The sequence below is a fragment of the Myotis yumanensis genome, unplaced genomic scaffold, assembly GCF_028538775.1.
Source record: "Myotis yumanensis isolate MYYU_CA2020_CCGP unplaced genomic scaffold, mMyoYum1.0.hap1 SCAF_14, whole genome shotgun sequence".
Lineage (NCBI taxonomy): Eukaryota > Metazoa > Chordata > Mammalia > Chiroptera > Vespertilionidae > Myotis > Myotis yumanensis.
Genome location: NW_027223765.1, coordinates 24,803,814 through 24,826,843, shown reverse-complemented (window position 1 = coordinate 24,826,843; position 23,030 = coordinate 24,803,814). Strand labels below are relative to the sequence as shown.

The window sequence follows — 23,030 nt, the reverse complement described above, 5'->3', positions numbered from 1 at the left end:
TGTAATTCGGATGAGGTACAGGAGGCAATGGGATCATCTGCCTTGAAGCAGAATGTTCTATGTCCCATATTCCATTTGTAAAATCTGTTTCCTATGTTTTTAATCAAATCTTTAGGTCGTGCTCTTCCTGCTTGAGTTCTAGCTAATGAAATTCCACCTGAGGCTTTGGAAATGGGTGTCTTCAATGAGCAGGCTAAGTGATAAAAGGAACTCTGGTCAACTAAAATGAAAAAGTTTTAGAAATAAAGTTGGAGAGAAATACTGTGATGCAATCATGTTCTGTGTTTAGTTGTGATAAAATTAGACTTGAACTTTATTTTTTATAAGCCCTTTTAGAGATACCTGGACTTAGGAAGTTTAATATCTCTCTCTTCTCTCTCTCTCTCTCTCTCTCTCTCTCTCTATATATATATATATATATGTGTGTGTGTGTATATATATATACATATATATATGTATATATATCTCCTATAAATTTTAAAGGTCTTTCATGATAACTGACCATGAGAAAAAGAATTCAAAATTAATTACAATTTTAGAAAATAAAGATCTCTGTAGCTAGAAAGATGTTAGAATTACCTATTCCTCCTTCGTGCATAAATGAATCCATGATTATGCCTGTTACCCTATCTGTAAAATGGGATCAGAATAGTTCAAATTATTACCTACGGATAAAATGACATGTACCTTTAAGTTATATAGCACAGTGCCTGGTACTAAAAAACATGCACTAAATGACTTTTACATCCATCCATGAAAACCAAGAGCAAAGCAAGGGATCTGGGAAAAAGTGAGAGTGCTGAGCTCAAAAATCAAGGCACCAGAGGTTCCAGAGCTAATAGAATTTTGCAGATGCAAAGGAGGTCAACGCTATCAACTCTGGCGAAGATGAGGACAGAAACATGAGAATGTTGAAGCAACTTCAGCAGAGCTGTTAGGCTGAAGCCACGCCGCGGAGTACAGAAGTGTCTGTCAAGAAATTGTGAACAGGCAGCCAAGCTCAACCTCAGAAAAGAATGAAAAAAGACCACAGGAGCTGTGCCTACGTGGATTTGTGCCGTTCCTGCCCTTTTGTCTTGTCAAGGAGTTTTCTGTAGTTCTTTAAAACCCAACTTGAAAGATCCCTGGATGTGTTTAAAGATAGGAAAAAATTAAGAGCAGATCTTACCACTTCTTGGAAATGTCCTCTTCCTGCAACTGCCAGAGTTATTTCCTGGCCAAACCCAGTTTCCCCCTTAGGTTTCCAGAGTTCACTGGGTGCCCCCCTCTAGCACTTGCAGTTTGGCTGGCACATGAACCCAGGGCAGCACTGGAATGTAGTCACCCCCAAGACCAGGCAGGAGAAAAGGACAAACTCTCACTAGTCACTACTCCATAGTGACCTTAGTGCTTTTAGCGAGGTGATGGGGGGAGGGAGTGGTATAAATATTTATTTTGGACAGATATATTAAAAAGATGCCTCCCACTTTCTGCAACAACTGTATTAGCCATACAGGACAAGTAGCTTTGGCATTTCTTTCCAGTTCTGAATGTTAAAATTCAAGCCCATCTAGCTGTAAACCTTCTAAGATGAGAACCGCTTGCAAAGGAAAGAGATTTTAAAATTGAGAGGCGCCCTAGCCGGCTTGGCTCAGTGGATAGAGCAATGGCCTGCAAACTGAAGGGTCCCGGGTTTGATTCTAGTCAAGGGTGCATACTTGGGTTGCAGGCTTGATCCTCAGCCAAGGTCAGGGATGTGTGCAGGAGGCAGCCAATCGATGTGTTTCTCTCACATCAATGTTTTTCTCTCTCTGTCTCTCCCCCTCCCTTTCACTCTTTCTAAAAAAATCAATGGAAAAATATCCTCGGTTGAAGATTAACAAAACGAAGTAAATAAAAATAAATAAATAAAATAAAATTGAGAGGCATGAGTGCTCCAGGCGATATACCAGTCTGTTATAATGGGAAACAGATGAGACTATATATAAATAGAAAAGTGTTTCTAGCTAGTTTCACTAGATTCAGTTTTCAGGGAGAGAAAAAGAATTTCACATGAACATGTTGCAATGCATAAGTCTTGATAACATTTAGATGTCTGGTTAAAAAGGCTAAACCTTTCACTATATATTTATGTATGTGTTTCTCTGTTTTTATGTAAGTGTGTAAATGTGCGCTGTGTTCCAATAAAACTATATATATATATATATACACACACACACACACACACATATATATACATACATACATATACATGTGTATGTGTTTAAAAATCAACTTTCGCATTACTACTTTGGAGATACTTGATTTCTGTGACAATATAACCTATTGTCATCAGAATCAAGGAAAACAGGATTGTTTTTGGGGAAAAAAGCTGATTAAAATTTATCAATATTGGATATTTGATCATTTATGAGACTGAGCCATTTCTCTGTGAAAAATTATGCCATCATGTGAGCTACCATACAAGATTAGGAAAACTTCCCAGGAGCACTTTTATATACAGTACAGTGCTTTCTAGAGGATTAACTAAGGTGCTGGTTTTTGAAAAACTGCCATGTATCCATCTAGGTATATCCATCTGTCCCCATATCTTCCTCTGTCTGGTTCACATGTGTTACACATTACAGAGGAATTAACCAAGGAATGTGGGCAGGAAAAACATTGTCTACTTTACAGTGTCTCAATGCTTGCTGTCATGAATACAGAGTAATTAATTTCATGATAGAGGAGGGGTTATGATGGATTAATCTACCTGTAAGCAGGTCAACTTGCTCTGATGTGGAAACATTTTGAGTAAATACATATTAACAGTACTCTGAAAAAATGGGGTTTGTAGATGTGCCAGTGAGAAATCCTATAAATTATTGCTAAAATTGCTATGGCAATCAGCATTTTTATGCCTTCATTAAAATACTGGCAGGAACCTCTGTTTTCAGATTTCCTGTTCAGCTATCATTCATTTGTGCAGGATGGGATATAGTTAAAAAGTGGGAGAATCAGGGTTTCTGTTGTGGATATGTTAAAACATTACCTTTTAGGCGCCCAAGTGAAGTCATCTGAGCCTAGGTGCCTGGAGCCTAGGTTTGGGGATTGAGATTATGAAATGTTTTCCTCTTCTCTATTTACAAATATCTCCAATAAGTTTGTTGTACTATTATAGTCAGAAAAGCCTGTAATAATTGAAGCCTCAAGGAAGGATGGCATCAAGAGAGCAAGCTTCTGATGTTCCCTTGTCTTGTGCCAAGAAACTATGGAAAACAAGAGGTAAAAATGGTGGGTGGGGTGCCTTTGGTTTTGAAATCTGGGAATGGTGACAACTACAAACCCAAGTTTCCAAAATAAAGTACTGTAGCCCTTCAAGCTCCCATATATATGCAAGTTGTTTTTTAAAGACAAACTAATGAAATTGACCCAATAACCATAATGTATTTTTTAAAGCAATTAAGGGATGTGGGCAGGAAAAGCGTGGACTATAAGAGAAATTCACTAAGAAATATTGTCATACTTTACCTTAGAAATATGAAAAATATGAGGCAAATATGTTTTGGTTTAGAATGTTCTGTTCCTGGGAAATAAGTTAGAGATTGCATTTTTCACTAAGACGTGGCTGATAGGATATTTTGGTTTCTCCTACTACGAAATGTTGTCTTTCCTAAGCAAGATGTTCTGAGAACAGACTGAGACTCTAACTTTCTCCACACAGGAGCCTTTTTGGATACTCGGAGGAGTCACTGCTAGCAAGTCTGGTATTAAGTGCATCCATCCCAAAGAAAGCATCCTGTTGGGAGATTAGAAGGGAGATAAAACGGATGCCACCTCCTTTCTGGTCCACTGGGATGCAGCGCATAGGCCTATCTTCCTTTTTTTGAATACGTGAGTAGGCAACCTTTTCTGTAAAGGGCCAGAAAGTAAATTGTTTTAGGTGCAGTGGGTCATATGGTCTCTGTTGCAACACCTCAACTGTTAAAACATGCAAGCAGTGATAAACAATCCTATATAATAAAAGGTTAATATGCAAATCGACCAAACAGCAGAACAACCGGTCACTATGACACGCACTGACACCAAGGGGCAGACGCTCAACGCAGGAGCTGCCCCCTGGTGGTCAGTGCACCAGAAGCCAGGCTCACAGCTAGCAAGTGCACAGCGGTGGCGGGAGCCTCTCCCGCCTCCGTGGCAGCACTAAGGATGTTCGACTGATGGACATCTGTCAGTCGGACAGCCCCCGAGGGCTCCTGGACTGCGAGAGGGCACAGGCTGGGCTGAGGGACCCCCCTGAGTGCACAATTTTGTGCACTGGGCCTCTAGTCCTATATAATAAAAGCCTAATATGCAAATAGACTGAATGGCAGAACAACTGCACTGACCACTGTGACACACACTGGCCACTATGATGCGCTCTGAACACCAGGGGGCAGATGCTCAATACAGGAGCTGCCCCAGCCCGCAGGCCCCAGGCCAGCTAAGGCAGGTGCCAGTGGGGGCCCCACAATCACCCTGCTGGTCACCCCAGAGATCGGCCCTGATTGCAGGCCAGGCCTAAGGACCCTGCCTGTGCACAAATTTCATGCACTGGGCCTCTAGTAGGTAAATAAATATGCGTAGCAGTTTTAAGAAAATTTTACAAATCCAGCAGCAGAGTTGGCCTGCATACTATATTTTGTCAACCTCAAAACTAAATTCAATAGTCCCATGTGGATGAGTTAGGGAGATAATCCTATATAATAAAAGCCTAATATGCTAAGTGTCTGACCGTTCATTCAACCATAAGACTAGTTGCTATGACACACACTGACCACCAGGGGGCAGATACTCTGACCCATAGGTTAGCTTGCTGCCAGGGTCTGGCCGATCAGGACTGGGCAAGATGGGCCAAACACACCCTGGAGCCCTCCTGCGGTCCCTCCCCAGCCCCGATCGTGCACCGGTGGGGTCCCTCGATCTGCCCCGCACTCTCTCACAATCCGGGACCCCTTGGGGGATGTCAGAGAGCTGGTTTTAGCCCGATCTCTGCAGGCCAGGCCAAGGGACACCACTGGTGCACTAATTTGTGCACCAGGCCTTTAGTGAGATAATAAAATAGTTTCCCTAACTTGTAACACCTCTAGCTAATTCATGAGCCACCAGATCTGCCCATGTAGATACTTACAAATTCTAGTGCAAATTCTATCATGCAACCATATGGATGAATGTGAGAAAAAAACAAAAACATACTTATTTTTAACCCCATAAAACTGATCTAATAATGCTTAAATGTAAGGTTTGTCATATCTTTCTTATCAAGCCTATATTTTCTATAATCACTTATTTGGAGGGGAGGGCTGCTATATATCACTCCAAGGATAATATTTTCTAAGATTCACATAAGTTCTTTTATACTATGCTTCTAAGATGCGGACTTCATGAAAAAGAGCAAATGGTAAAGGCATTACAGTATTTTCTTTATGACCATAAGATGGCACCAAACTCTCACTTCTCAACTAACGTGGACTTCAGTATACTTAGCATCGGAAGGCCTGAGTAGAAAATTAATTTGAATAGAGCTGAGTGGATACACATATTTTTTATAAACTGTTTTTAAAAGCATACTTTGTTTTGAGTTCAAAAGCTGGAAATACTCAGAACCCAAAAATGGACCTCTAGGCTCATGTAGAACAATTTGCCTAATTTCCAGCACTGTGTATTGTTAATACTGTGAGATGCGGTTTCTACTCAGAGGGTTACTACACAGAGCAATGCAATATTGCTGAAGAAATAACGGTGATAAGGCAACCTTGGTTTAGATCTGAAAGGCAGTTCTGCCAGGCCAATCAGCCATGGGCCACCACAGAAATGTGGACTTTGCCAGGATATTTGTCAATTTGGCTAGACTTGAGCAAAAAGGAAAAGAAATGGCAAAGTCAAGTGTATACAGTGATCTGCACATGAATACTGCTACCTGGAGCAGCTGTACTAACACAGGGAGCTATGCTCATGTATGCACAGGAACATTGGTATGTTTAGATTAGAAAAAAAACTTATAAGGATCAAAACTAATGGCTCAACACAATACAATATACAGATGATGTATTATAGAACCTGAAACTTACATAATCTTATTAAACAGTATCATCCCAATAAATTTAATAAAAATTAAAAATCAACGAATGGCAACCAAAAAACTAATAGCTCAAATATTTTTCACTTATCTCCCCAAATTTCACCACTTAAATTTATTTTGAATAAAAAAAAGATCAAATTTCTGCCTAGATTTATCAATGAAGTGGCTTGGACTTAAATTTTTAGTGCTTTCTAAAAAATAAAATCCCACAATTTTATATCCAAACTTATGGCTGCATTTATGCTTAATAGTATTTACAATAAACTGTACTACACACACACACACACACACACACACACACGCGCGCGCAGCTTTACAGCAATCTGGAAAGGCCATCCAGGTTGCCTCTTCAGCTGGTCTTTGAAAAACAGGTAAAAATTCTGTTCCTCAAAATTGAGGCAAGGAAAAAGGATTTTAAGGACTAGTGTTCCAAAAGACCAGTAAGTGGATCGTGTTGGCACACTGTGTGGCATATGAGGCTAAAAAGATTCAAGGAAGAATTATGAGCAAAATGGAAATGAAAAAAAAAAGTTTTCTACTTTCCTACCATAAGTTGCTTGTTTGGAGCAAGTAGCTATTTTCTAACGTTAATGCTAGTCACTCATTGGGTTTCCATCCACAGCAAATTTCAGTCCAAGCTATGCAGTTCTTTGCTATATATATTCTCTCACCTCTTAAGAAAGTATCTTAATGCAAACATGAAAAAAATGTGACCAGTGTTTTCTAGCCCAGCGGTCACCAACCAGTGGACCACTGGTGGTCCATGAGGTCCGAAAGGTTGGCAACTGCTGGTTTAAGGAAACCTTTGGAGCAGCGGTTGCCAACGGGTGGTCCGCAGACCACTGGTGGTCCCGTGAAGTACATTAATAACAGATTACTTTTACGGGGGGGGGGGGGGGGGGGAGGAGGGGGAGATGCTTGTAACATGAAAATATTTTCCTACTACATTGTCAGCCATGGCTGTAATTCATTGTTTTAGAGACCTCATCTAACATGTCCCTTGGCAAATTTCAAGAACACCACAAAATTCACATTTCAAACTGACCTGTGTCCCACTGAAGGCTGAGAGCCAGAAACTGGGGTACCTTCCACTTTTTCCTTTTCTGTCTTGTCAGGTCAATGCTATCTCTTAGAAGATAGATATTTTATGACTTTCTCTCCATAGTGACTGCCACAGCTCAACCCTTTACGCTTCTACAATATTCTAGTCAGTCTCCTTGTTTTGTTTTTATAATCTACCCTCTGTGCTTCCATCATGATGTTACAAAAATCCAAACTCATATCCCACTCTTGAAATCCTCTAGTATGTTACAAGTCTTTTATTTTACCACGAGGCTCCTGTCTCGCTAAGCCTCACATTACGGATTTCATGACTGAGCAGCCCGACTCCTTGCGGTTCTCACAGTCCCATCAGCCCCACCCACACCCCTGCAGAGGCTTTGCCATTGGTCGCAATATCCTGCTGTTTCTTGGCTGGAGATTCCCAATTTAAGGATTAATTCAGATGCCACTAGTCCTGGGAAATGTGGGAACTTTGTCCAGTGACGTTACTTCTCTCCTTTGGCTACTGCAGCATTTGGGTCAGCATTTATCACTGTATTGGATGTATTTCACTTTGTTCTCCAGAGTTAAGATTGAGGACTTCCCAAAGGCAAGAAACTATCTCTTATTTCTTAATAAATCTAAACCTACAACATTTTTTTCAAACTGTTATATCTATACTAGAGGCCTGGTGCATGAATTCATGCACAGGTGGGGTCCCTCGGCCTGGCCGGCGATCGGGGCCAATCGGGGGCCAGCTGGCCGAGAGAGGTTGGCTGTGGGAGTGCACTGACCACCAGGGGGAAGTTCCTGTGTTGAGCGTCTTCCCCCTGGTGGTCAGTGTGCATCATAGCTACCGGCTGGTCATCCAGTCATCTGGGCGTAATGGTCGCTTAGGCTTTTACATATATAGATTAATATCAAGGACTGGTTAACCATTATCCAATTGTTAAAAACCAACTCTGAAAACCAAAATCCCAAATAAGACTGTCCTATAAGAAAGTCAATAACCGTATCAAGTGCTAACTGAGCTCAAGGACACCTAATTATCAGGATGGTATGTCTGTCCAGTCATATACCAGTTGGGATTACTATTTACCCACATCATGTTTTAGTATGCAAATCAGCTACTGTTTGGATTGCAGCTTAGTCTAAAAAGGCATTTCAAAGATCTCAAAATGCCAATGTCAAGGTAAACTGCCTGTAAAACGTATGCTAGATTCATTTTAACGTTATATATATTTTTAAAATAAATGTGCATCGCTATCTTTCATGAAACAGCTTGGAAACAGTTATATCTCCTGTTAAGCATGTCCATGAACCACTCAAGGGCGTGGATGCCATCACCTTCCTATTCCTGTGCACTCCAGCTACTAAATGAAAGTTTTTGGGTGAGTCATATGTGGAAGTAAAATGCTCATGAATTGCCAAATGACAAAGGCAGAAAGCAAGGTAAAGTTAATTAAGGTTCTTAGATAAGGTATTTATTATTGTTTGCTACCAATTCATTTCATTGAGAAACTATTTTAAGTGTGACCAATATTCCCTTTATGTCCCACATAAAAGAGATATAAATTTAAAGTGATTTCAGAAAGACTACCAACATAAAAGATGTACCTTGCATAAGTATGAAAGGTAAAAAAAATGTGTTTTATCCTTTTGAGTGTGGTCACAGTGATTAAATAAAGTCTGTATGCTGAGGGGGGTGGTGAGGGGTTTAAATTGCCTGGTTTCTCTGTTTCCTCTGTGGATCATGAACTAGTAAAATGTTAGAGAACACATTAAGCCTTGTTTCTTTGCAGCCAGTTCTGATCATCTGAGAACTGTGAGTTATTTCAAGTTTCTTTCTTTACTTCCCTGATGTTTAATCACTTTGGGGCCAAATAACTTTATGAGGTAGTCTAACAGCAAAATATCAAGTAAGTTAGTATTTTTAGGAACTCTAGCAAATCCTAGAACTGAAAAAAGAGGTTAAAAAATAAAAATTTAGACAGTAAAGCATTTAAATTACCCATGCTAATATGGATATTATACTATTGAAGATATATATACAAATATTTGAATCTGTTGTTGCACTATGGAAAACTGAAACCTGGATATAGTGGATCTGTACTGCACATTTCAGTTCTCTTTAAATTGCACCTTCTATGTAGTATGAGTACTGCCTAATTTCTGTTATCTTAAACACCATGTTTTTAATATTAACAATCCCAACTGGAAGGTCATTAACTTATGAAATCTTTTTTTGTTGTTGTTCAAAAACCAAACAAAAGAACAGGCATATTTATTTCATACGAATCGTACTCTGAACCTACAATGCCTAAGCAAAAGTCTAATGTGCAATCAATATGCATTTCAAGTCTTTGTAACAAAGAAGAAAAATCATTAAGGAATTTAGGAGTGAGACATTATGTCACTAAAAATGAAGCTGACTAGACAATGGGTTTCATGTTCTAGCTAAGGAGATCTGACTATTGAGTCATTTTTTTTTTCTTTTGGACTACTGAGTCTTAAAGGGTAAAGTAGACTAAATTACAAATGTCTCAGCTCCTTATACTCAACTGTTTCACTAACAAGGACTCAAAGTATAGATATTTTCCCTATTATTGATAACAATATTTTAGTGTTAACACATTCACCGTTTAATATTGGTGATAAAACCTACACTGGTTTATCCTGAAAGTTTAGAAAACAGAATAATTATAAAATATGAAACTCACTTCAGGAAGAATTAAACATTAAATTTAAGACCCATTTGTTTCAGAAAGAAAGTCAACAGAAAAATGGATTTGTAATTTTGAATGTCTGGCCCAAATTTGTCATACATTCTAAATAAATTACCTACACCTCATTAAACTATACTAAAAACTGATGGCAATACAAGAGCAAGTCCATCAATTTCTCCAGCAAACCCAGTGAAAAGAAAGAAGGCAGAATAAGTAGAGAAGGGACAGGATTGTGCTGCAATCTAGGCCGGACAGAAACATGAAGAGCAAGGCCAGCATGGAACCTTCCACACAGATCCTAGTTCTGAAACCACCTGTTCGGTCTTAAGGCTTTATTCTTAAGTATAAAACTCTAAACTTCCTAAGAAAGATACTTAAAAGGACATTAAAAATAAAAAAATTCAGTTATTCAGGTGAGGTACTTGAATTTATATATAGGGGATGACAAAATGGTAGCTGACAAAGTGTGTATTTATATTTAACTCTAAAAGAAGGCATTACATGTTAATTTTTTGTAAATTTCAGCCCAATCGGTCTTAAATATTTTTGGATCTTTTACTAAGTGTTAACTACACACATGACTAACCTAACTAGAATGCCACTGGTAGCCCTATATTAATTTTGATATACCAAAGGCTCATAGCTGGGGAAAAATAAGCAACCATTTATATTTACTATGAAAAGCAAACATTTACTTCAAATTGCATAATAGGCTTTTCAGTCACAAAAAGAAAGAAAAGAACAGTGATCTGACAGTGGTCACATCCTGTGCAAAAAACGTGAGATACAAAAATGGTAACACAGGGTATCTGAGCTGCTTACATTGCAGAAAAAAGGAAATACAGTAGCTGAAATATGGCACTTCTAAACCGAATAGAATGCCTTTGAAATGATTAAATTTATTTGTGTATTAGTAAGAAAGCCCCACCACCATAAATAGTACAATATTTAAAAATTAAAAAAAAATATTTATATCTATCTAAGATAGACAGTGTATTTGTATTGTTAGACCTCTTTAAGTGGTTTAGGTTTCGCCTTTTTTTTTTATTATTTTTTATTAAATAAATGCCCATATGCTTTATAAAGTTCCCCTCAATCTCAAAAGCCAATTTAAATCAAGGAATGTGTTATCAAAGTTACATAATTTCATTTGAGACTGTCAGCAGGTTAAAGTCTTCAATCAAGTCTTTAGCATTAATGCTTATTTTTAGTCAATGAAAAGTTAAAAAGTTCTCAAATCTTCATTATCCTCTTGAATTTGCCCTTCTAAATGATCCTCAAACTGCAATTCCTAGTTTGCAAAAATAAAAGAATGCAATATGCATCATACTTCAAGAAAAGACGACGATGTTGAACTAACATGCTTCTGAATCTTTTCCCTGCTCCTCTCAACTTTCTTTATAATTTCCGACACTATACACACTGACGAGGTGAGACCCAAAAGAAACAGCAGATCTGCAAGAGAAAATAAATTGGGTTTTATAATTCTTTGAAACTTAATAGCTTACATTTTTCTAACATTTTATCACAGGTTTCAAAATACATTGTTTCAAACCATTCCAAGAGGTATCATCAGCCTCAGCATAAAAATAAGGAAAGTCAGGCTCAAAGTTATTAAGTGACTTTTCTGAAGTCACCTAGCTATGCCAGGCAGCAGCCAGAGAACTAGGGCCCAAGCCCTCTGACTACTTTCCCTAAACCACAAATAACCTCATAACCAGTGGTTCTCAACCTTCTGGCCCTTTAAATACAATTCCTCATGTGGTGACCCAACCATAAAATTATTTTCGTTGCTACTTCATAACTGTAATGTTGCTACTGTTATGAATCATAATGTAAATATCTGATATGCAGGATGGTCTTAGGCGACCCCTGTGAAAAGGTCGTTCGACCGCCAAAGGGGTCGCGACCCACAGGTTGAGAACCGCCGCTCATAACCATAACCTTTCACAGCACCACAATCAAGAGTTTTCTATTTAACAGATCACACAGCCTTTTTAAAAGGCTATTCAAGCAGTGGTAACTAACCTGACTGAAAAACACCTATATAAAAATTATTTAGAAGTTTGCATTTATTTCATTTGAAAGCCTAGGAGAACTCATCTTTAAAGACCATGTCATTACAACAGTATTCAAAGTATCTCACTCTTATTTACTACTTGATAAATTGTTGTTGTCTTCTTAAAACTCCATTCTTTTTTTAAGAGGAAGGAATGTGAATAAAAGTTAAAATATTGACATTAGTAAACTAGTTCATTTTTAAGGTAAACTTAAACTTATAATAAAAATCCAGTGAGGCTGCATAACTCATTTTCACAAATATTCAAATTAGCTTAAAAATCCAAGAATTGAAAGTAGCACTGCCATAAATACATCAGTCCTCATACTTACATAGGAAGATAAATTTTTAAATGTACTGCACCATAACATTTAATGTATATTACGTGAAAAAATAATGTCTATCTTCCACATAATCTTAATACAGTTTTCTGCTTTTAGGTCAGGCTATTATTTGATAAAATAAGACTTACAAATTAGCAAGTAAGAATAGTGAAATATTATTTTAACTATCGAAATTATAATTTTCTAGAAAAGCAATTTGGTTTTCAGCGAGTTTAAATATAATCTCTTCACATAAGGTTGAAAAGTATAAACTACAATTACTCTTTAACAAGTTTTGATTTGCTACATTTCAGAAAACCCAAATATGATTTTGACAATTAATAACTTATAAAAAATTGCCGAAACTGGTTTGGCTCAGTGGATAGAGCGTCGGCCTGCGGACTGAAAGGTCCCAGGTTCGATTCCGGTCAAGGGCATGTACCTGGGTTGCGGGCACATCCCCAGTGGGAAATGTGCAGGAGGCAGCTGATCGATGTTTCTCTCTCATCGATGTTTCTAACTCTCTCTCTCTCTCCCTTCCTCTCTGTAAAAAATAAATAAAATATATTTTTTAAAAAAACCAATAAAAACAAAAAATAACTTATAAAAAATTAAAAGAAAAAAATTGCAAAAAATTTTAAAGCCTTGAGTTAGGAGAGTGACTCCCCTAGCCTTCTCCCAATTTAAAAAAAAAAAGCATACTCCTTTTTCAAATCCAGTCATTAATTTACTTATTTCACTTTTTAAGAGAAAATTTTTATTAGAACAAATGCATTAGAAAATAGAACAATTCATCTAAAATACATAAATTATAAAGAACATTTGTTTTACCCAGTATACTTAGGCTCTCGGTTTGAAAAACTTTCTGAAGTGGAGGAAAGTAGATAACTAATAACTGTCCCATGATGGATCCAAGAACTGCGTAGCAAAACATTTTATTACTGCAGAGTCCAATCTCAAACACAGACTTGGTCTGTTGGCAAAGCAGAGTTTGATTATTATACCTTGGTCACAGAACAAACTACTTTATTATTACATTCCCTTCTAATTTTTAATATGTTGGGTTTAATTCACAATGACAGGACCATGAAATCTCTTAATTTTAACTATTATTTAGGAATAATTCAAATGAATAAAGGTAAATTTTAAAGTGACTTTTCTTTATCAAGAAAGGACTTTTTTTTAGAGAGAGTGCTGTTATATATACCTTATTTAAAAAATAAAAATCAATAGAAACTATTTTAGCATTCCAAAATTCAAGAAATTTTAATTGTATATGATTATTCTAAGTCATTTCTATCCATTCATTAAGGTAGATTAATCTAAAAACCTTTCTTGAAGAATGGACCTAGTTTATATGTGTATTGAAAAAGTAAAGCTGACTTTCATAAAATAAAAAATGAATAATATAGCATCTTCAAAAATTACTCTAATGATAATTCACTTGGAAAGTTCTAGCATGGCAAATGATAACAGATATAGTTGAGAATTCACAAAGTGCTCTAAAAATTAAATGAACAGTCAGGCCTCAAATGGAACTAGTTTAAAAAATATTATGCTCTGAAAAACTACCATTAGGTTTTAGCTCATTATTTCCTATCAAAGCACTTCAATTGAGAAAAGGCAATTAATCACACCTTACGATACAACATGGGAAGAAAAGTAAATTTAAAATGTCTGAAGCAATGGGAGATACCTATAATACTTTAAAATTTTATAATAAATTTTTTAAAAATGTCCTAAGTTTTGATACACTGATGGAAGTAATGGAAAAAGATTAATATGCAAAAAATTGTTCTTATATTTCTAACAACACTTTCTTCTAAAAGGAGACTAATACCATCTTAACAGAACCCATGAGGTTTGTCCTATGCTCAAATGTTAACCTGAACTTACCATACAGCTACAGATAATAAGAGAATGGGAAGAAGAAAGATCACGTGACAACACCAGTGATTTACTGTGATCCTCTGATCAAAGGTAAGGCTTATCTTCCCAAATGTCCCACCCCCATTATGATACATGATGGAGGAAAGCTATCTGAGGCTATAAGCCGTAGCTACAAAATCAAGAAAAGCTAAAAACCCATATTCCTTGACTATTTACAATTAGAAAGTGCTCTACCTAATTGAATCAGTCAGCATACCTGGGATCTAGAACTTAGTGCATTGAACATGTCAAAAAACACAAAGCATGTGAAGGTCATTGTTGTGTCTCGAGGTGTTATCACATTGTCTCGTAGCTGCCAAGAGAAAAAAATGATTTTTAGTGGCTGAATTTAATGGATAAATACTGCATGTGTTTAAAAGGCTAAAATTTTCTTTCCATTCGGATAAAATAGCTTTAGTCTTATGATATAAAAACATGTAAGCTACATAATTTCCTATATGTGATTTAAATGTTACCTAATGCCTTGGCCAGGTGGCTCAATTGGTTGGTGTTCATCCCCTACACCAAAGATTGCAGGTTCAATCCCCAGTCAGGGCACATACCGGAGGCAACTAATCCATGTTTCTCTCTCACATCAATGTGGTAGTTCTCTCTCTCCCTCTCCTTCTCCCTTTCCTTCGCCCTCTCCCTCTCCCTTCCCACCTCTCTAAAATCAATTAAAAAACAAGCAAACACATATCCTAGGATGAAGATTAAAAATAAATTAAATAAAGTCAACTAATGAATAGCTGTAGTCACCATAAAGTAAAAAAGTCTTCTCACAAACCATATAATAGATATTAAAGCAACTTTCTTTTTTGATGACAAAGTAGCTAAAAACTCAAGATATTCTAACATCTCCCCAAATTTTCATATAGCAATTTTTATTGTATCTGATAGTCCTCTGCAGATTTAAATTACTTTAATAAATTAATCAGAAATTCCAATAACTCATAAAGGCTGAAATCAAACTATGTTTAAATGTTTTTTTGTTTTTTTAAGACCTTAAATATAATAATATTACCAAAACTGTACTACGTTTAAATGTTTTTATCAAATTTTTCAAAGAGCTCTCCTAACTTTTCAGCCTTCCATGTAACACACAAAAATAACTAAGTTTTATCAAAGAGAATATGTTAATAAAGCAGTTTATCCAGTGAATATACCTCCCGCCAGAAGACAAATAAAGTCCCACAAACTATGATTATTGATGAAACAAGTATTTTAAGTATCAGGTTTTTGGTCAAAATGCTGTCCTTCCAGTTGCGTGGAGGTTTACGAATGACATCTTTATCCACTGGTTCTACTCCAAGGCTTTAAAACAAACAGAAAAATGAATTACTTTAGAGTTTTAACGTTTAAATTTGTTACTTTCAATCCTGATTAACATCAGTTATGCAGGAAACTAAATGCTTTCTTTAAAAAACAAAGTATTGAACCACAAAGGAAACCTTGGCTGTGTTTACTCAAAAATAACCACAAATTTTATACTCTCTCCTCTTTTACTCTTATTTATTTGGCACAGTTTAATAGGAGATTGGTAGTCAAATTTTTAAAAAATTGTCCAATTTCATTTACATATAAGTTTACTTATTTCAATATGGGCTCAAATACATGACTGACCAACTGGACTTTGAAATGCCCTCCATGCAATGAGGTTTTGACTATTTGTATTGAGAAGTGACATCTATGGCGCCATTATTATAAAACAAAATACTTAGATGTTTAGGTTCTTTGATACTTTCCCCAAGTCTCTAAAATGGCAACAAAGCCTAGCTAGTAACACTAAACTCAGAGATTTCTCCATTCATCCCATTCTTAGAAACAAAAAGCTTACTTCCTGAGGACAGGGATTGCCCTAATCTGTTTTCAAGGTAAGGCTGGGCATCTGACACAGTGTATAGGCTCAGATCCATAATGGATGAGTGAGCACCCAAAGAAAATAAATGATATGCACACATCACACAATTTATAACAAACATGCTGCTGAAAGGTTTCTAACGCTTTCCATGAATGAAGTCTGTAAAACGGAATCATGAGAATATCACATCTTCCTTATCTTTCTAATTTATGCATGAAAAACTCCTACCTCTGAGCTGGAGGTCCATCCATGATAATATTGATCCACAAAATCTGCATGGCATTGAGAGGATTAGGAAAGTTCATTAATGTAGCCAATGAGATTAAAGTCAATGCTGCTATACTCCTGTTGAAAAAAAGAGTCATTTAAAAAGATCTGTCAGCACAATATAATTCTTACTAATATTAAAATAACCACTTTTTTAGCATTTAAAAATCTCATATTATCACTGTGCTTTTAAAGGAAGCCTGTATTCCCAAGAACATTTTGAAGCCAGGAGTTAACTCTTACAATCCACAGTATTTTAATAAAGGATTTTCAAAACGTTTATGTAACAACAACAAAGGAAGATTTTTAAAGCCGAGTTCACAATACCTGTTGCTACATAACAGTTAAGTTTCAACACTATTTTGGTAACTGTTTTTTTGAATACAGAAAAGCCCTTTACTTTTTGGAAAATGATAACAAGAGGAAACACTAAGATTTGAAACACCTTAGTTATTTCAGGAGCTATTAATTAAACCACAAAAGTTTCTATACTTTGATGGTGACACAGACACCTAAGTATCACATTAAGAACCTATTAGAGCCCTAGCTAGTTTGGCTCAGTGGATAAAGCATTGGCCTGTGGACTAAAGCGTCCTGTGTTCAATTCTGGTCAAGGGCACATGCTGGGGTTGTGGGCTTGATCCCCAGTGGGGGGCGTGCAGGAGGTAGTCGATCAATGATTCTCTCTCATCATTGATGTTTCTCTCCCTCTCTCCCCCTCTCCCTTCCTCTCTGAAATCAATAAAAATATATTTTTAAAAAGAACCTATTAGACATGCCATTTTTAATTTTTTAATTAAACGAACTTCAGGAAGATAGCCCAGAAGCCTCTAGGCATTCTGCTTAAATAATACTTTTCATATAATCTATATATAAAAAACCCTAATATGCAAATAGACCAAATGGCGAAACAACCGGTCGCTATGACGTGTGCTGACCACCAGGAGGCACGCACGCAACGTGGTGGGCATCGGTAGCAGGCGGCAGAGTGCGAAACATGGCAAGCGTCAGCCACGGCGGGTGGTGGAGCAGGTGAGTGGGGGCATCAGACCAAGGTGGGGCGCCGGTTGCTGTCATCGGGGCAAGCCTCCGGTGGTTATTGAAAATTCTTTGTTCCCATGTCCTGCCCAGCGCTCGTACCCGCCGTTGGCGCCAGAGCCGCCGCTCGCACCGACTACCGGCACCGGGCACTGGCCCTGAATGCTTGGTGCTAGCAGCGGGTGCGAGTGGTGGCTGCCGGCCCCAATCACCCCTCAGGGCTTCTCCACCTCCCACTATTCCTGAGGGGTGATCGGGGGCAGCAGCCACCTCTCACAGCCTCTGCCAGTGCCCGAACTGCCGCTCACACCCACTGCCGGCAACAGCCCCGCTCGCACCTGCTGCTGGCGCTGGTCCTAACTGCTCGGTGCCATCAGCAGGTGCGAGCGGTGGCTGCCAGCCCTGATTACTTCTGAAGGCTTCTCCACCTCCCCCTGCTCCTAAGGGGCAATTGGGGCAGCAGCCGCCGCTCGCACCCACTGCTGGCACCGGCCCCAATTGCTCCACACCATCAGTGGGTACAAGCAGGGCCAGCGCTGTCAGCATGTGGGAGCAGTGGCAGCGGGAGCAGGGCTGCTGGCAGATGGGACCGGGGGCCACGGTAGGAGGGGCCAGGCAGGGGCGCGGAGGATGGGCCGAGACCTGCCCCTGTGCCCACTGCAGCCTTGAGGCCCACAGTTCCTGCTAAGGTGCACGAATTCATGCACTGGCCCCCTAGCCCTACATAATAAAAGAGAAACATGTAAATTGACTGTCCCTCTGCTATGCTCACCAGCCAATCAGGAGTGAGTATGCAAATTAACCCAACAAACATGGTGGGTTAATTTGCATACACAGGCTCCAGGTGGAGAGCAGAGCAGGAGAGCCAGCGGAGAGTGGAGCAACTTGGGGAACTTGGCTCCCCAAGCCACCAGATGGAGAGCAGAGAGGGAGAGCTGGAAGCTTGGAGGACTTGGCAGAGTGGGAGGCCATGGGACAGAGACAGAGCAGGAAGGGGAAACCAAGAGCGTGGGGAGCACCAGGAATTCCGGGAATAGTAGTTCTGGTGGCAGCCCCAGGACCAGAAGCGGAAGCCCAGAGTGCGGGGAGCACCAGGAATGCTGGGAATCGTAGTTCTGGTGGCAGACGGATCTCCTAGACAGTAGAGCAGCGGTTCTCAACCTGTGGGTCGCGACCTCTTTGGGGGTCGAATGACGCTTTCACAGGGGTTGCCTAAGACCATCGGAAAACACATATATAATTACATATTGTTTTTGTGATTAATCACTATGCTTTAATTATGTTCAATGTGTAACAATGAAATTGGGGGTTACTACAACATGAGGAACTGTATTAAAGGGCATTAGGGTCGTGGCATTAGGAAGGTTGAGAACCACTGCACTAGAGCAAAGTGAGCCTGGAGTAAGTTACTGTTGCGGTGGGGGATGGAGGGAAAGCAAAGGTGAGAGACATAAGTAAAACCAGAGTGTCTAGGAAAAATTAAAGGGAAGATTTTCTAAAACTTCCAGGAAATCTCCACCAATGAAGCAAAGAAAAAAAATGCCTCTATTATTCTGTGAGCAACAAACCAAACTAAGTTGGGGTCTCAGACAATTCACTCATATGATTGCAAAGACAGACAGAAACTCCTGGATTGGAGAGGGCTCCGAGATTGGAGAGGGTGCAGGTTGGGCTGAGGGACCCCCACACCCCTCAGTGCACGAATGTCATGCACCGGGCCTCTAGTTTATCTATAAGACTCATGGTGACAAACATTTTACAAACTTACGTGCTCAGTTGGAATCTAACAAAATTTTTAATGTTATTATAAATCCCTTTACCCTCTTCAATTGCAGACCTGAAATTAAAAAAAAATTAAGTGAGAAAATAGTACCACACAAAAGCAAAAATATCTATACTAAAAACACTAATTTAAAAACAATTTTCCAATTGATATAACACATACTTTGCTAAAAGAATATATTATTTTCTCTACATAATTAAGATTAGAAAAATATGAAAACATTAATCTAACAATAATTAAAGACTTCTAAACTGGTTTCATTCTATAATATTAAAATTCCTATTCTTAAAAAAATATATTGCAATGTTAAAATCCCATATTGTCTTTCTACATAAGACAATACTATACACTTATGCTAAAACAATAATCTTCTTTACCCACATTAATTTTTCTTAAAGGTTCAAGATGCATGAATGGTAAGAGGTTAAATTAATGTATGTCAGCAAATAAACAGCAATGAGTTATATAAGATTATAGAATTTAAGCTATCTTTTGCTACTATATATAATTAGATATATGTAGGAGCAGAATTATATAAAGTATATGGTATACAAAGATTCATATAAATTATCTAATTCATTTGTTTGAATGTAGGAAAATATGTGTTTTGTAAACAATTTCCCCTTTCTTCCACAATTGTTACCCAATTCTAAGATGGAAAGAAAAAATTCTTATGTCCTTATAAGAACTTGGCAATTCTAAGTCCTGAGCTCCCACATGCTTCACTTTAGGTCACAATCCTATACAATAAAAGCCTAATATGCAAATCGACCGAACGACAGAACACCTGGTGGAACGACAGGTTGCTATGGCATGCACTGTCCACCAGGGGGCAGATGCTCAATGCAGGAGCTGCCCCCAGCCCGTAGGCCCCAGGCCAGCCATGGAAGGTGAAGGCGGGGTCCCCCCAATCGCCCTGCTGGTCGCCTCACATAGGGAGGCAACCAGCAGCAGGCGGTGGTGGTAGTGGGGTGGGGCTGGCAAGCAGTCAGCACCAGGCCGGCCAAGGCAGGTTCCAGCAGGGCCCCCACCCCCCCAGTCGATCGCACTGCCAGTCACCCCATAGATCAGCCCTGATTGCTGGCCAGGCCTAGGGACCCTACACATGCACAAATTTCGTACACTAGGACTCTAGTGGGTTACTGAAGCACCAGGGGGATAAGTAGCATGTATCACTGATATGAGTAAGACTCAGGTTGGCAGACAGGTTATTATCAAAAAACAAGATTCAGGTGACTCCCATCTGAACACTGAAACTGAAACCACCAGGTATTACATAAGAATTTTAAATCAATTAGAAACTATGGTTGAAACAACAAAGTTACTCTAACTTAATAAACTGTATCACTGACAACATGAACAATTACTGATAAAAGGAAATAGGTATGGATGAGAACTTGATTATTTTTAATAATTATACAGCCATGCACATGCATATTTCTAATAGCCTGAATTTAACTAGAATAAAAGCCCCATAAAGGTTCACTGCTGTGCCACTACACTTACAACCAGAAAAGTGTGATACTTAGTAAATATTTCTTAAATGAATGGTCCTGCCATTTATTCTGTCCTTTCCATTCCATACAAAATAATTTTCTCCAAAACGACACACTACACCATAAAATAAGATTAACTGACCTACTAAAATAGTTTAATTCATCCAGCGTATAACGTATTGCTAATTCTTTTTCACCTAAATTGTCTGGAGATGAAGTGTAGGAAAGGATGGGAGAAGATTCTTTCTGATGCAAATCAGAAGATACGGAAATGAAACTTACATTATGGTTTGGAAATCATCATCCACCAGGATCATGTCAGCTGCCTCTTTGCAAACATCTGTGCCAGTCTGACCCATTGCGATTCCAATGTCTGCAGCCTTCAGAGCAACTGCATCATTTACTCCATCTCCTGTCATGGCTACAACCGACCCATTCTTCTGTAGAGACTACAGTGGGGACGGGAGGGGGAGGGAGGAATTCTAATTAAAATGTTGCTTCTACAGAGATAATGTGATAAACAAATCTCTATTTTTTCACATGATTAAGATTGGAAATAATATAGACTATCAGTTTTTCAATGAATTTCAATATATTTAGGTCTTAAGATAAAACTTTTAAAAGTTTCTATTAGGCCCTGGCCAGCGTGGCTTAATGGTTGGAGCATCAGCTGGTATACCAAGGGGTTACAGGTTGATTACCGGTCAAGTACTTGGCTTGCAGGTTTGATCCTGGCCTGTTTGGGCACATGTGGGAGGCACAGTCTCTCTCCCATCCATGTTCCCTGCCCACCCCCTATTCCATTCTCTCTGAAAATCAATGGAAAAAATTTTTGGGTGAGGATTAACAGCAAAAAAGGCTTGTGAGAATAAAGAGCACAGTGCCTCACACACTTCTGTTTAAAGAAAACAACACACATTTCTGTTAATATTCCCATTGTGTAGGAACTGTATGTCTAAAGTCTGATTTAGAGCCAATTACACAGTGGTTCTTAAGGACAATTTTTCCTTCCAGGGAACATCTGGAAATGTCTGCAGACATTTTTTACTGTCATGATTTGGAGGATCATGCTCCTGGCACCTAGAGGGTAGGGGTCAGGGATGCTGCTAAACATCCTACAATACACAGGATGGCCCCTCACAACAAAGCATCACACAGTCCAAAACATCAATAATGCTAAGGTTAAGAAACTCTGAACTAATACAATAGAAAGCTACAGTGATTAATAATTTAAGTCAACACCCTAGCCAGTTTGGCTCAGTGGATAGAGCATCAGCCTGCAGACTGAAGGGTCCTGGGTTTTATTCTGGTCAAGAGCACATGCTAGGGTTGCAGGCTTGATCCCTAGTAAGGGGCGTGCAGGAGGCAGTCAATCAATGATTCCGTCTCATCATTGATGTTTCTATCTCTCCCTCTCCCTTCCTCTCTGAAATCAATAAAAACATATTTAAAATCTATATATATAAAAGCCAAGCGACCGAAATAATGGAACGACCAGTCGCTATGATGTGCACTGCAGTGGACAATTGGCGCATATGGGGCCCTGATCGGACCCCAAACCTCCCGCGGCCCCTCCCCCCGGCCAGCCCTGCCCCCGATCGAGGGCAGGGCTGGCCAGCCAACTTCCCTTGTCCCCCCCCCGCCAGCCAGCAGGCCCCCATCGCCTGATCAGGGCCTGCCGGCCAACCTCCCAGTCTCTCACCCTGGTGAGCAGGCCCCGATTGGGACAAAGGGTAGGTGGCGGTGGACACAGGTGGTGAGAGGAGGAGGAGGGGAGGTGGGGACTGCACGGTGGCAGTGCGTGGGTGGCAAGAAAAGGAGGTGGTGGAGAGGTAGGGAACTTGATTGGCCCCAATCACTGGCCAGGCCTAGGGACCACACCCATGCACAAATTTTGTGCACCGGGCCTCTAGTAAATTCTATATAATAAAAGGCTAACATGTAAATCGACAGAATAGCAAACAACTGGTTGCTATGATGTGCACTGACTACCAGAACAGACTTCTACATTGTTCAACTGCTTAAAGTTAGTTTGCAGACATCTCATTCAAGTTTTCTTCTACATCTTCCTTTGCTAACTAAATTCCATTTCAGGTTCTAAAAAAAAAAAAATCACCTATTTTGTTTTATAGTACTTCTGACTTTAATATTCTATCAAATACTCCTAAGTAAGGCAAAAATAATTTAAGCCAAGAAGTAGCATTTTGGATATAAAACTTAAACAATTGGATTCTTAGAGACCCACCTTAATAATTTTCATCTTGTGCCTTGGACTAGCTCTGTAAAATACTGCAACCTGTTAAATTACAAAAAACATTAAAAATCTTCAATGTTAAGAAACACCAGAATAACTCATATGCTTCTAATTAACAATGATCTTTAAAAATCAATGTAAACTATATTTAATTTGCCAAAGAGATCAAACATA

General features: G+C 38.9%; 1 protein-coding gene across 6 annotated transcripts in view; it reads right to left on the bottom strand.

Annotated features, from left to right (window-relative positions):
• The window catches only part of ATP2C1 (ATPase secretory pathway Ca2+ transporting 1), a 124,354-nt gene that overhangs the window by 4,595 nt on the left and 96,729 nt on the right, over positions 1 to 23,030 (bottom strand). For 5 of the 6 annotated variants that reach the window (XM_070433385.1, XM_070433384.1, XM_070433387.1 and 2 more), the window contains 8 exons: positions 22,848 to 22,898; positions 20,885 to 21,051; positions 19,092 to 19,160; positions 16,247 to 16,363; positions 15,324 to 15,471; positions 14,375 to 14,470; positions 13,060 to 13,201; positions 11,177 to 11,301 (listed from right to left, as the gene is read on the bottom strand). In XM_070433385.1, the coding sequence (XP_070289486.1) occupies positions 11,177 to 11,301; positions 13,060 to 13,201; positions 14,375 to 14,470; positions 15,324 to 15,471; positions 16,247 to 16,363; positions 19,092 to 19,160; positions 20,885 to 21,051; positions 22,848 to 22,898 (915 nt within the window). Of the gene's footprint in view, positions 1 to 867; positions 1,125 to 11,176; positions 11,302 to 13,059; positions 13,202 to 14,374; positions 14,471 to 15,323; positions 15,472 to 16,246; positions 16,364 to 19,091; positions 19,161 to 20,884; positions 21,052 to 22,847; positions 22,899 to 23,030 lie in introns of those variants that run through there. The other variant, XM_070433386.1, reaches the window with a different exon arrangement.